Source organism: Hyperolius riggenbachi, chromosome 4 (assembly GCF_040937935.1).
Source record: "Hyperolius riggenbachi isolate aHypRig1 chromosome 4, aHypRig1.pri, whole genome shotgun sequence".
NCBI classification, from domain to species: Eukaryota; Metazoa; Chordata; class Amphibia; order Anura; family Hyperoliidae; genus Hyperolius; species Hyperolius riggenbachi.
In genome coordinates this window covers 298,877,451-298,891,818 of record NC_090649.1, presented here as the reverse complement: position 1 = coordinate 298,891,818, position 14,368 = coordinate 298,877,451, and the positions used below count along the sequence as shown (strand labels likewise).

At 44.6% G+C, this 14,368-nt stretch overlaps 1 protein-coding gene across 1 annotated transcript in view; it reads right to left on the bottom strand.

The window, feature by feature from the left end:
- LOC137570758 (enoyl-[acyl-carrier-protein] reductase, mitochondrial-like) overlaps positions 1-12,535 on the bottom strand; it is a 99,047-nt gene extending 86,512 nt beyond the window's left edge. The window contains exon 1 of the mRNA XM_068279480.1: positions 12,331-12,535. Coding sequence (XP_068135581.1) covers positions 12,331-12,473 — 143 coding nt within the window. The 5' untranslated portion in view covers positions 12,474-12,535. The remainder of the gene's footprint in view (positions 1-12,330) is intronic.
- Positions 12,536-14,368: the final 1,833 nt, after the last annotated feature.

The following is a 14,368-nucleotide window of genomic DNA, read 5'->3' as shown; positions in this document are numbered from 1 at the left end:
AGGGTACAGGCTGCTACCAGGAGCGGGAAAATCGGGACGCCGGTGCCGCTAGTGGAGGAGACATGTTAATGGGCTGGGATGCCCGAGATGCCTGATATTTCTCTACACACGTGAGTGCGCTGAAATTGCGCAGGCCCTGACTTTTAACCTACTGTATTACGCTATGTATATGTTTTTTATATATTTTTTACATATGGAACTGAATATTAAAATGTGGATCTTCTAAACTACGGATCAGAATCTGTGTACACTGTGATTGGAGCTGGCCACTCTCAAGGCTAAATGTGAGACCCACCTGGAAAGTGAGGTGGCGTTTATCCGGTGAGCTGCTGGTGTGAAGGGGGAGAGATCACGAGTGGAGCACTTTTGAGCACATGTGCACGTTTGGGGCTTGATTATTGTGATTCATGATGACAGTAATGCACTATGTGCGGCCATCTGTTTCTGTTCAGTTTTAGAGAGGAAGAGGAGCGCTGTCACACTCAGATTGGAAGAAGGTGCAGCCGAGGAAGTTGAGAGTGAGGTCCGGGGCGCCGCCAGCATAAAAGCGAGGCAAGACCCCGCTTTAGGCCTCACTGTGGTGGGTGGGCCTCTCTCTGCTGCTGGCAGCTGCCGACCTGCTCTGTGTGGCCCCGGGTGCGGCGGGTGGTCCCCCGTCAAACTTACAGAACCTCACTCCTGCGCAGACTCCTCACAGCGCAGCGCTCTCCTCCTGTCGCTGCCACCAGCGTCCTGTTGCTATGGTTGCCCAACAGTGCCTCTAATAACATCAGAGATGCCGCTGGAAGTAACATGGATGTAGCAAGTAGGAGAGTCCGGGTGGCAGAGGAGAAGAGCACAGCGAGAGGACCATCTGTACTTGGCTACCTATACTGCAGCACCTATAGCTCGTTACCTATACTGAGGCCACCACATGTCCCTGACTACATATACTGCAGCACCTGCACCTGGCTACCTATACTCCAGCACCTATAGCTCGCTACCTAAACTGAAGGCACCACCTGTATGCTATCTCGTATGTTAACCGGGGACTACCTGCATTTTGCTAGTATTTGGCTTTACCCACAACACATCGTGGCCAGGCCCACTTTTCTTTGGTGTTGGTGCCACACCCATTTTTTGCTGCGGCGCGCTTCGTGCACTGCTAACTTCGGGGGGTGGGTGCTATAATTCATGGGCTGCTTGGGGCCACCAAAACCTTAGCTGCACCCCTGAGTGAAGTGGAGGCTGCATATGAGCGTCGTGGTGGCACAATGTCTTAGTGCAGCCGAGGGCCAGGTCCCTGAGGCAGCGGCAGTTACAGGAGCAAGTAGATGAGGAACTTCTGAGTTACGTGGGGAGGCTGGCTTGATATCCTGCTAACAGATGGTATTGTTCTCTGGAGTGTGTAAATAAAATTTCTTTATTGAAAACAGATCAGCATAATCTTGTGTCTGCTTGGAGGAGGTAAGTACACCACTCCCTCCTCGATTTTAAACTTTTTTAGATATTTTTATCCATTTGTTGCCTCTGTATCCATACTATGTTGTACAAGTCCACCCTTGGTGTTACCCCTTTTTCTGATTTATGGAGAGCGACTTCTTAATCCTGAGTGGGGTCAGGTCTAACTGTAATCTCCCCACCTGCATTTACAGTGGTTGCCTATGAGGTGACCCTGGCTTGTGAGTATATTATATTTATTCTACCATTTCACTTCCAACTACCAGTACATACTGCACTTTATTGGGCTCTCGGTAACCCTTTTTTGTATTCCCGTTGGTAGTTCGCGTGGTACGGCAAACAGGACATGTGAGCGGTTGGCTCCAGAAAAAAAGGGAGCAAAAAAGACAGAGGTTCACCTGATTGCATCAGAGGCAAGTGCAGAATGGAGCAGCACGTAGGAGACATCTGGGGGGGGGGGGTCGCCTCTCCCTCATAAGGTGCCTTTAGGCTCATGCCTACAGTGCCTTATGGGAAATCCAGCCCTGATAGAAGCAGTAGAGTGTTATACCGTGTTAGCCATGAGTAAAAGCAAGAAGTTTAAAATGAGAATGATACCATTTATTGGCTAACTTAGAAGAAGAGGCATAAGCTTTCGGCTAGGGCTACATACATATATTTATTTTGCTGAGATATCCTCATTTTTGTTTCATTGGGGTTGATTTACTAAAACCTGGAAAAAAATTGTCATGTGCAAAAGGTAAAGGCTATTATAGCAATGCCATATTAGGACATATGGTTTTAACCACTTGAGGACCCACCCTTTACCCCCCCTTAAGGACCAGAGTTATTTTTTGTGATCTGTGCTGGGTGGGCTCTGCAGCCCCCAGCACAGATCATGTTTCATGCAGAGCGATCAGATCGCCCCCCTTTTTCCCCCCTATGGGGATGATGTGCAGGGGGGGTCTGATCGCTCCGGTGGGCAGGCATGTTGCGGGGGGGGGGGGGCACCTCAAAGCCCCCCTCCACGGTGAAATTCCCCCCTCCCTCTCCTACCTGCTCATCCCCGGTGATCGGGGCTGCACAGGACGCTATCCGTCCTGTGCAGCCAGTGACAGGCTGTCCCCTGTCACATGGCGGCGATCCCCGGCCGCTGATTGGCTGGGGATCGCCGATCTGCCTTACGGCGCTGCTGCGCAGCAGCGCCGTACAATGTAAACAAAGGAGACAAATGTCTCCTACGTTTACATTTAGTCTGCGAGCCGCAATTAGCGGCTCGCAGGCTATTCATGGAGACCCGCTCCGTGATCTAACAGGAAACGGCCTGAGCCGTGAGCGGCCTTTCCTGATTAATTAGGGAGGCACCTGGCGACGCACAGTTGCGTCTCTGGTCCTCCAGCTACCACTTTGCCGCCGCACGGTATGAGTGTGCGGTCGGCAAGTGGTTAAAGTGGCATCATGTTGAAGAAATACATTTGTGTGTGGTATCTATCTATCTATCTATCTATCTATCTATCTATCTATCTATTTATCTATCTATCACACACTCTCTCTAAAAATAGGGGTATTTTTACAGTGTTATTTTTAAACCTGGCTATATTCATATACAGAGCAGCCCCATAATACTGGAAGATGAAAAACATGTTAGCAGGTAGTTAGGAAAGGAGATATTTTTTGCTGGGCTCTCCACTCTTTACAGAGCCGGAGGTGTACAATTCTTATTGTAGGCATCAGCTGGGCAATAGTATTATTTTCTCCCTGCATCAATCCACTCCACATCTATTTCTGAATATAGATGAAAAAAAAGTATATATATATATATATATATATATATATATATATATATATATATATATATATATATATACACATACTCACGTACAAACACACACAACACATTTTCATTTGATATAGACATTCCTGCTCTGCCTGAAACCAATCCTCTTGTTCTACCTTTTTTTAATAGCACACATGTCAGAATAACCCATATGCCAGCTAGCAAGACAGCAAGTTTATTATGCAAGAGCTCCAGTGTTTCAGCAAGGTTCTCTATTATTATTAATAATTATTCGTATAGTGCTATTTTTTTCCATGGCATTGCATAAAGTTAGATATAGACCTGGGTGCATATTATATAGGCAGTACAGAGGCATCATTAGGCTAACTGATTGGGGGCCTGTGCACAGAGTAATACCCAAGGTATCCAGAGCCGTGGTCTTCCCCAGGAATAAATAGTCCCAACTCAATTAGTGGAGGGACTATGGAGACCTAAAATTAATATCATGTTTAGATTAACTGGTGCATAATTACCCCGCCATAAACTATCCTTCAAGTTTTTGGAGTAGGAGAGTGTGACATCTTAGATTGCAGGCTGTTGCTATGTATTGACACTACTGTACTGTACCTAGTTCTCTATAGATAGTGGAGGGATCTCCTTTATATCTCTATATAGCTCCATGGTGTGATGGTGTCTGGAATGTTCAGTGGTAGCAGAAAAGACTAGGGTGTTGGATGAAGGCAAGGTAGATAATACCATATATTGGGTTGTGGAGCCTCTCAGTATGTTTTCTCCCTTTCTTCTTTTTAAGAAAACCTAAACTGAACATGATTAATTATATGTGTAGCAGCATCAGAAAACAGAACCTTTCTACAGTCTCAGATTCCTATTATTAATTTAAGGGGTTTCGTTTTCACTCTAAAATCTGCACAGCAGCCATGACAGTGTGACATACAATCTGTCTTTTGTTATTAAAGGACAACTGAAGCAAGTGGACTATGGAGGCTGCCATATTTATTTCCCTTTAAGCAATACCAGTTGCCTGGCTGTCCTGTTGATCCTCTGCCTCTAACACTTTTAGCCATAGACCCTGAACAACCATGCAGCAGATGAGGTGTTTCTGACATTATTGTCAGATCTGACAAGATTAGCTGCATGCTTGTTGCTGGTGTTATTCCGACACTACTGAGCTAAATGTATCAGCAGGGCTGCCAGGCAACTGGTATTGTTTAAAAGGAAGTAAATATGGAAGCCTCCATTTTCTTCTAACTTAAGTTGTCCTTTAAGGGTATTAACTCACCCAGATAAAACAAATTTGCTTGTTTAGCCTATACACTGGCAAATGGTCAGCAAATTCAACAATCACATAGATCATTCTCTGATCGACCAAGCAAGTTTCTTTACCGCCGCGGAGAGGGGTTGTTAAGTATAACTGAATTAGGTGACGTTCCTAATTTAAGAACCCGCTATGGCAATCACTGGCTAGTTTGTTAATTGCATATGGCCCCTAGTCCTTCAGAGTGCCCTGGAGCAGCAGGCTGCATAACTACATAGCCTAGGCTAAACTCCACTGGGAGGGTGGAGTTACATACCAATATATAGCAATATATGGATATAGGATAGAAAGTTTTTTCTGTTGCTGAAACCAGGTTAATGAACATAAAATTGGGTAATCCGAATAATTCAATACATTTTACTATACAATATGTCAGTGTGGTCCCTCTTTAAATAAGTGATCAGGATTTCTAACATTGTTGTATTTCTGCATGTATGTTGTGGTGGTGGTGAAGGGGCTGTGACATAGGTTTCCTTGCCTTGGGCATCAAGTAGCTTAGAAACAGCTCTGCTTGGCAATGTCAAAAAACTCCCCATGGCTGGGTGAGAGGTGAATTTTAACCATATGTGTTTATGAAACAACCCACAGTGTATTGTGTCTGGGCTTCTGCTGTTCAACAAGGACTTGTTAAATATCTCTGTACTACAGAGACTGACTGCTGCCATGAGTATATATGCCATAATAATTAGCTAATCCATTTGATAAATAGCCAAGTCATGGATGAAATCGAGGGAATCTATTTCTGTGGCTAATTTGACCATACGGTGCAATGTAATAAAAGAGGGATTATCAGATGCCTTCATTCATTGGTAATTAATGTCAACACTCGTAATCAGGAGAATGACTACAATTATTGTATTTCTACTAACTAAGCAGTAGTGTTCAGTATCATTCACTTTAATTATTTGTTTTCAGGCACTAATGCAATGAAATCAAATAAATTCTAATTACATGGATAATGGGGAAAAGGGCAGCTAATATTTGAAGCGCCAATTCTACTGAAGGATGAACACATAATTACTAGCAAGGATCAACAAAACTTATCATTATTAGACAAAACATTACCAACAAACAATGGATAAATAGCAGAAAATAGCAGAATATGCCTGCACTCTGAACACAGGCTAATACAGAAACAGGACTGGTGCAAAAACATAAAAACTAACAACGGCACAGCGAATATGAAAAGCACATCTGTGAAAACTAACAAAGAAATTACAACAGGAATTAAAAAAAAATGTTGCATCCTCTTTCCTCGTAAGTACCAGTATGAGGAAATTATGACTTTTAAACAAAGTTACTAAATAAAACCAAGAGAGATTGTGCAAATATTTTACAGAAAAAATACACCATGAGATGTAGTTGTAAAGTTAAAGCACAATCAGGCACTTTTTATAGCCAGGCTTTACAAAAATTAGAAAAGAAAAATGTCTGTGTAGCCTATCCCTGGAATGTATGCATTTAACGCTGGGAGAGAAGGGAATGAGGTATAAGAAAGAAGGGAGAGGAGACTACAGCAGTCACAGTGACCACTGCTCAGCCTAATATTTGGATTTTTTTTTATAGATTATATTTTGTTTCCTTTCTATGTAAAATCAGTTGTAAAAAACTGTTTCCAAACTAGGGCTTAAAAGTGGAATGAAACGCTGCTTTTTAATCATACAAAAATGAATTCAGCATTAATTTCAATGTATATAACCCCCTTCCCCCCCAAAAAAAATAATAATTGCACATTCAGAAGTATGTACCCAATTGATCATGCAGTCCTTTGGGGCTGTTTTATACTACACCTAATTTGCTGCATTGTGTGATCTATTTCCAATCTCATACAAATTGCAAAATGCAAGGTAATCAGTAAAATAATGAAAATCGCAGGAACCTTTTTATACTAGTACAATGCGATTGTGAAAATATTTTGCCATATCGCAAACATCCTCCACACTGAATTTCTCCTTGTGTTCCTAGCATCCAGTTATAACCACTATATGGGGATACAGAATGGGGCCACTATAGCACAGCATCATAAAAGGGGTACAGCATAGTGACTACTAAAAGGTGCACATAGCTCAGGAACCACTATAAGGATCAGTATGTATAAAGGAAATAAAATAAAATAATGCATTTGGAAAAAATTTTACCAAAGAAAGTCTACTTTGTCCCATAAAAATAAAAATAAATAAATCATGAAACCAACCTATATTTGGTCTCATAAGTTATTACTGTTGACACTGGACAAAACTAAAATGTCAAAACTGCTCTTGTCCATAAAGCAAAAAGGTCTACATGTGAAGTGGTTAAAAAAATGATTTGGCAATGTGGGTCCTACCAACATACGAGTCCAAAAATGAACCAAAATGAATCTTTAATAATGCTAGCAGTATTAACAGACTCCACAAAGCTATACATTTCACTTTTTTAAAATAATACAGTGGTCCTCACAAATGTAGAGGTCTCCCAATGTATTTTGTTTTGCTACATTTGGCTTCATATAAGCTGCCCAGAGACCAGAATCCAGAGTACAAGCTTCCCACCCCCTTATTGACTTACTACCTACATTTTGGGTATAAATTAGTCAAACTAAATCTGTGCTGAACTATGGCATATTTGTCCAACACTTAAAGCGAAAGTCAAGGCAAACAATTAAAACATCTTTATGAGCCTGGTCTGGTTTCTACACATTTCAGCTGTCATAAAGCAGCCCTGATTTATTATTAATAAAGTCAGATGCTCAGAGCACAGCTCTCCTGGTCTTAATTTAGGTAATACTATCTAGGAGGCAGCACTGTGTGTATGTGCACCTATCAAGAACGCTCTGCAATGCATATGTTTCAGAATGGCATTATGGATGGGTGTACAAGCTGCTGTATACAGCCAATCCCAGCATTGTCTTCTTAATGGAGTTGCTAAGCTGTGGCACATAAGGAACTGCTGCTCTCTAGATACTCAACTCTCATCACTATAACAACAGCAATTCTGACACCACTATATTGAATTTAGCAGCTATCCATTAGAGGTTTCAGAAGTCTGTAGGTCTGTAAAGGGAACCTAAAGCGAGGCTTCCATATTCACTTCCTTTTAAGCAAGACCAGTTGCCTGGCTATCCTGCTGATCTCTTTGGTTGCAAAAGTATCTGGATCTCACACCTGAAACCAGAGATGGATTAAGATGTAATGGAGCCCTAGGCAAGGTAGTAGATTTGGGCCCACCTTGTGATCATTTTGGTAAGCTGAAGTAGAAAGTAGAGATGGCCTGAACGGATCGCCGGCGAACGGTTCCCGGCAAACTTCCGGGGTTCGCAATTGTGGAGAACCGCGAACTTTTCCGGAAGTTTGGTTCACTCCCATAGTGCATCATGAGGGTCAACTTTGACCCTCTACATCACAGTCAGCAGGCACATTGTAGCCAATCAGGCTACACTCCCTCCTGGAGCCACTCCCCCCTTATAAAAGGCAGGCAGCGTCAGGCATTTCACTCACTCGTGTGCCTGCATTAATTAGAGAAGGGAGAGCTGCTGTGCAGAGACCTATAGGGAAAGCTTAGTTAGGCTCTTGTAGGCTTCTTAGCTTGCTCCTTGCTGATTCTTATTGCTAAAAAAGCACCCCACAACAGCTCTTTTGAGAGCTAATCTTGTTCTTGTGATCTATTTTGTGTGTGTGTGTGTGTGTGTGTGTGTGTGTGTGTGTGTGTGTGTGTCCCACAGACACTTGTGTTGCATAGGCAGCCTTGGTGATTCCTACTGTGTGTGCTACTGCCAGGCCCAGCACATTCAGTGACTACCTGTGTGTGTGACAGGTGCACATTGTAATACCCTTCACTGCATATACCTACTACCTGTTGTTCACTTCAGTGCACCCACCTACCTATGTGAGCGCACGCAGTGTCGCTATGCTTGTCCGGTACCTGTCTGTGTGTGACAGACGCACATTGTAATACCCATCACTGCATATACCTACCTGTTGTTCACTTCAGTGCACCCACCTACCTACGTGAGCGCACACAGTGTCACAGTGCCTGTCCGGTACCTGTCTGTGTGTGACAGGGGCACATTGAAATACCCATTACTACATATATCTACCTGTTGTTCACAGTGCACCCACCTACCTATGTGAGTGCACGCAGTGTCACTGTGCCTCTCCGGTAGCTGTCTGTGTGTGACAGGTGCACATAATAATACCCATCACTGCATATACCTACCTGTTGTTCACAGTGTACCCACCCACCTACGTGAGCACATGCAGTGTGATCATTAATACCACCAGTCACTTTACCTGTTCATGGTATGTGTGTGTAACAGGTGCACATTTGTAATACCCATCACTGCATATACCTACCTCTTGTGTTCAGTGCACCCACCTACCTACGTGAGTGCACGCAGTGTGATATACCACTCCGTGCATACCTGTTAACTACACCTGTGTGACTGCACATTGTATTAGTCAAGCCAGTGCATACCTTTCACTTCATCCCCCCAATACGGACAAAACAAAAGGCAGAGGCAGGCCACCTGGCAGGTCTGTTTGAGGTCGCGCTATCGTGATTTCGTGCGGCCCTTGACCAAAGTACAGTGTTCAGAAGAATGCATGTGCCTTCAACCCCCAACATTGTCAGGACGTAGTTGACTATTTAACACAGAACACCTAATGTTTCTCAGCTTCCACACGGAAGCGTGACATATCTTCCTCCTTCTGCTCTGATTCTGGCACCCCACTTAACACTCAGTCGGCCGCTACCACCAAAGTGCCATCACCCCAAGGCGCAGCGGTGTGGACATTTTTTGTGTGTCTGCCTCAGATGAGAGCAATGACATCTGTACTCTCTGCTATCGAAAATTGAGCCGTGGAAAGACCAAGACCCGCGTAGGGACAACTACCTTACGAAGTCACATGATTACAAAGCACAAACTGCAATTGGATGACCACCAGAGGAAAAGCAACACACAAAAGCAATGCCACACACCGCAGTGAAAGATACCATCATGCAATTTTTTCTCAAAAAAGGCGATACCTAAACTTTACCGTGATGTTGAAAGGCAAGTGGTGACATCTCTGGCACACAGCGTTGGGTCAAGGGTCCATCTGACCACGGATGCCTGGTCTGCAAAGCACGCTCAGGCCTGCCCGAAGACTAAGTCAGTCCCCACACACAGCATCTCTGCCTGCACGCCGTGTGACTGCCTGCCCCAAGACTAAGTTGCTCCCCACACAGCATCTCTGCCTGAAGGCCGCTTTACTGCCTTCTCCGCCACCACCAACAGGGTCCAGGACTCCAAGTGGATTCCTGAATTTTTAAGGCCGCTGCTAGCAGCAACCGCTATACTAATTTTTCTGGTGTGTGTACATACCTGCCTAATTTTTCTTGCTGCACTGCAGCTGCCACAACAAAACAAAAGGCATGTACATGTGCCAATTCCCCTTTGTGATCATTACCTTGCAGCGGTAAAGGGGCTTGTGCATCACAATGAAGCAATGACCGACGGCTATATGAGTGTGCCGGGGGGGGGGCACACCCACGATAGTAAGGTCGTTGCTTCATTGTGGACAGACCAAATTTGATCAGCTGGACAGTCACTGTTCTGTCATTCAGCTACCTCAGCCCGGCGTCTATATGGGATAGAAAGTCGCCATCACCTGCAGTCTCATCATGGTGCGCACCAGTCCAGCACGGCGTCACTACACAAACAGCTGTTTGCAGTCACTGCATATCTTTCACTGCATCTTTGACTGCACATTGTATTATACCTGGCAGTCAGTGCATACCTTTCACTTGAATGGATGGCAGACTTGCCCTCCATAACAGATTCTCGTTACAGGTACTGAACAACCAGCAGAAAATGTAATAAAAAAAAAAGATGTAAACTTTAACAATGGTAGCGAAAGAACCATCGAAAGTTGATAAGGCAGTCAGACATTACCTGATATCACTGAGGAAGAGCAATCTCGCCATGGTGCGCACCAGTCCAACACAAACAGCTGTTTGCGGTGCGTTACACAGTGAGTTTGGTGTGTCAGTGTGAAGCAGTACTCTAATTACACTCCCTGATTGATGTATACACATGCAAGATGTTTTAAAGCACTTTAGACCTGCAATTTAGCAATCAATGTGATTTCTGCCCTTAAAACGCTGCTTTGCGTCAAATCCAGATTTTTTCCCCGGGACTTTTGGCGTGTATCCCACTCCGTCCCTCCAGGTGTTAGACCCCTTGAAACATTTTACCATCACTTTTGTGGCCAGCATAAGTGTTTCTAGTTTTCAAAGTTTGCCTCCCCATTGAAGTCTATTGCGGTTCGCAAAAGTTCGCGCGAACCAAACTTTCGCGAACCCGGTTTGCGAACCGAAAATCGGAGGTTTGGGCCATCTCTAGTAGAAAGAGGTCATAGAAGATGGCAGGTGGGCCCCACTAGGCCCCAAGCACCCGCCTAGGTTGCCTGGTGGATGATCCTGCTTTGCCTGAAACAAGCATGCAGATAATCCAGACAGACTTCAGTCATATCACTTGATCTGCATGCTTGTTCTGTGACTAAAAGTATTAAAGGTAGAGGATTAGCAGGACAAAAAGGCAATATGCATTGTTTAAAAGGAAATAAATATGACAGCCTCCATACCCCTCTCGCTATAGGTTCCCTCTAATAGCAGACGGAACATTTGGAATACTAAGCCAATAACACAAAACCATATTAACAACAGTGTAAGCACAGGTGAGATTTACATGTTGTTTCTGTCTGGAATTGGTCTTTATTAAAGTAAAACTGAAGCAAGCAGAAAATAGTTAGATACTTACCTATGGAGAGGGAAGGCTCTGGATAGCATCGAGCCTTTCTGGTCCTCTCTCCGTTCTGTCCATCCAGTGACATTCAGTGACTGAACACATCTTAGTCCCTCCTCAGGCAACCTTCAGAAGTTCTTGTGGACCAGAATGCCAGTGCATTTGTACTGTGCATCACGTGCATGAGTCCGGGCTCGTGGATGTACTTGGGGAAGTGAGTGTTTCCAAAGGCTACCTGAGAGGAAATTAATAGGTATCCAGCCAAGCCAGTTGAAGAAATTCACCAAGGCATGCAGGGGCGCAACTAGAAATCACGGGGCCTCCCTGCAAAAATTTGGATTGCCCCCCCTGGGGCACACTCAGGTCCATTTTGTGGGCAGGAGGGGAGAGCATGGCCACCTATATCGGCGGGGAGGGGGGTTCACTCCCCCCTTCACCTCGAACTCTCCCCTCAGTGCTCCCCCTGCAGCATTAATAGGTGGCAGCAGCATTGGGTAGGACCACAGGCATACCTCTATGTGTTCCACCGCGGAAATCCGATTTCTAAGTGCCACATGCTACTTCCTGATAAACAGGAAGTAGCGTCAGACACTTAGAGAGCGGAACCTCCAGCTGTGGAATGCATACAGGTATGCCTGTGTCCCTGCCCAACGCTGCTGTCACCTATTAATGCTAGAGGGGGAGTGCTGAGTGGAGAGTCCGAGGTGAGGGGGGAGTGGCCTCCCTCCTTGCCAATGTAGGTGGCCATGCTCTCCCCTCTTGCTGCGACCCCTCCTGCCCCCCAAAATGGCACTGGGTGGCACCGGGCCCTTCCGTAGGTGCAGGGGCTGCAGCCCCTATTGTTACGCCACTGAGGGCATGGCACTGGAATGAGCGGATTGAGAGAGGACTGGGAAGGCTCCATTCTATCTAGTGCCTTCCCTCTCCATAGGTAACTATTTTGTTTTTGTTCACTTCAGGCTTACTTTAAGTGCACAAACAATTGAATGAATCAACTTGAAAGGTAGCATGCACAGTCAAATCAGAGACTCTTACCTCAGAACTTCAGAGTGTGGACCATATTGACGATAGACAAGAGCTTCACATGATGTCTTGTAGGTGTTCCTGGTGATGACTTTCCTTGAAATGCAATGAGATACAGCAATCCTTGCAGAAAGAAAAGGCCTGAGAGTAAACATGATGTCTTTGTAGGTCTTGTAAAGAAGAGCTGCAGTGACAGAGACAAAGGATGTGCCTGACTGCCTGTATCACAGAGTTACGTTATGAACTACTTTGTTAGAATCACTTTAAAAGTAAGCAAGCAGTACATTATTACTCAACAATAGTTTGCAGCTTCCTCAAACTGAGCAAATAGTGTTCTGGAATATCTTTAATTTATTCAAAAAGCCAAAGCAATAATAAGGCTGCACAATAAATACAATGCAATGCAAAAGGGGAAGTCCTACCCCTATACAAAATGCTTGTGCACACAGCTTACACACCCAGAGAGTGAATGTATGTTGGTGTGTGAGTTGTGTGCACAAGCATTTTATGTAGGAGTAGGACTTCACCTTTTGCATTGCATTGTATTTGTTGTGCATGTTTATTATTGCTTTTGCTCTTTGAATAAATGCAATTGTTTAATTACAATAGCACATAAATACCTGAACAATATTTGCTCATTACTTACAATTTTGAGTGTGTGAGTACACTCTTCTCTAGTTTGCTGCTGATAATTATGTTTTATTATTGGCTTTGGCAATGCTGTATTTTCTAGCTTCCTCTAACTGATGCAACGAAATATCCTTTTACAAAAGGCTAGCGTACTACCAATTCTAAGAAAAAAATCATTCTGAAATAAAAACCTAGCGCTATAGAACCTCACCCTGAAACACACAGATTACTGAATACACTCAAAAGGCATAGAAAATGAAAGCTTTCTTTCTTGAAATGTACTCAGTCTAAATTTCAGTACTTTTTTTGTAATGTCTCAACAATAGTAAATCTTGCTACATGCAATCACAAGTTAGCATTAAAATACTTTTCTATTTTTTTTTGTAATGTTGTGTTGTTATTATATGCGTAGTACTTTTATTTTTTTATTTTTCACTATCAGGCCGGGTTAACAGTAGAGAAGCAGTGTAATTTGGAACATCGCATTGCAATACAAGCAATGTGACGTTCACGGTGCAGCCGTTGCAGTGCGTTCAGTCAGAGTACGGTACCCCAACTCACTGGTTGACCATATAACGCTCGCCTTAAAGAGACACTGTAACATCAAAAATATCCCCTGGGGGGTACTCATCTCGGGTGGGGGAAGCCTCGGGTTCCTAATGAGGCTTCCCACGCTGACGCCGTCCTCTGTCCCACGGGGGTCTCGCTGCAGCCCTCCCAACAGCCGGCGACAGACCCGACTGTCAATTCAATATTTACCTTTGCTGGCTCCAGCGGGGGCTCTGTGGCTGCTTTTGGCTCAGAAGCAGACACAAATACCCGATCTCAGTCGGGTCCGCTCTACTGCACAGGCGCCGGAGACTTGCGCCTGCGCAGTAGAGCAGACCCGACGGCGGCGATTGGGTATTTCCGCCTACTTCGGAGCCGACAGCCGGCAGAGCGCCTGCGCAGGAGCCAGGAAGGTAAATATTGACGTCACCGCTGTACGGAGGGCTGCAGCGAGACCCCTGAGGGACGGAAGATGGCGTGGGAAGCCTCATTAGGATTCTAAGGCTTCCCCCACCCGAGGTGAGTACCCCCCAGGGGACGTTTTGACGTTACAGATTCTCTTTAACAGTGACAATGAAGCATACTTAATGACAGTATGCTTTACTGTATGTGGTGCAACACACGGATAATGGGCTTGATTCACAAAAGAGTGCTAACTGTTAGCACAGCAGTTTTTGCGCTAAAATGTTATCATTTCGCGATCGCGCAATGCGAAAATTTGCGCGAAAACGGCCGTGCTAACAGTTAGCACTCTTTTGTGAATCAAGCCCAATGGGCGGTGCCACTCTCTTGTTTCATTCCTGCTGTCACATGGGAATGCAAGGCAACTCTCACTTTGAACCTGGCCTATGGGGTTACAAATCGAATCTGT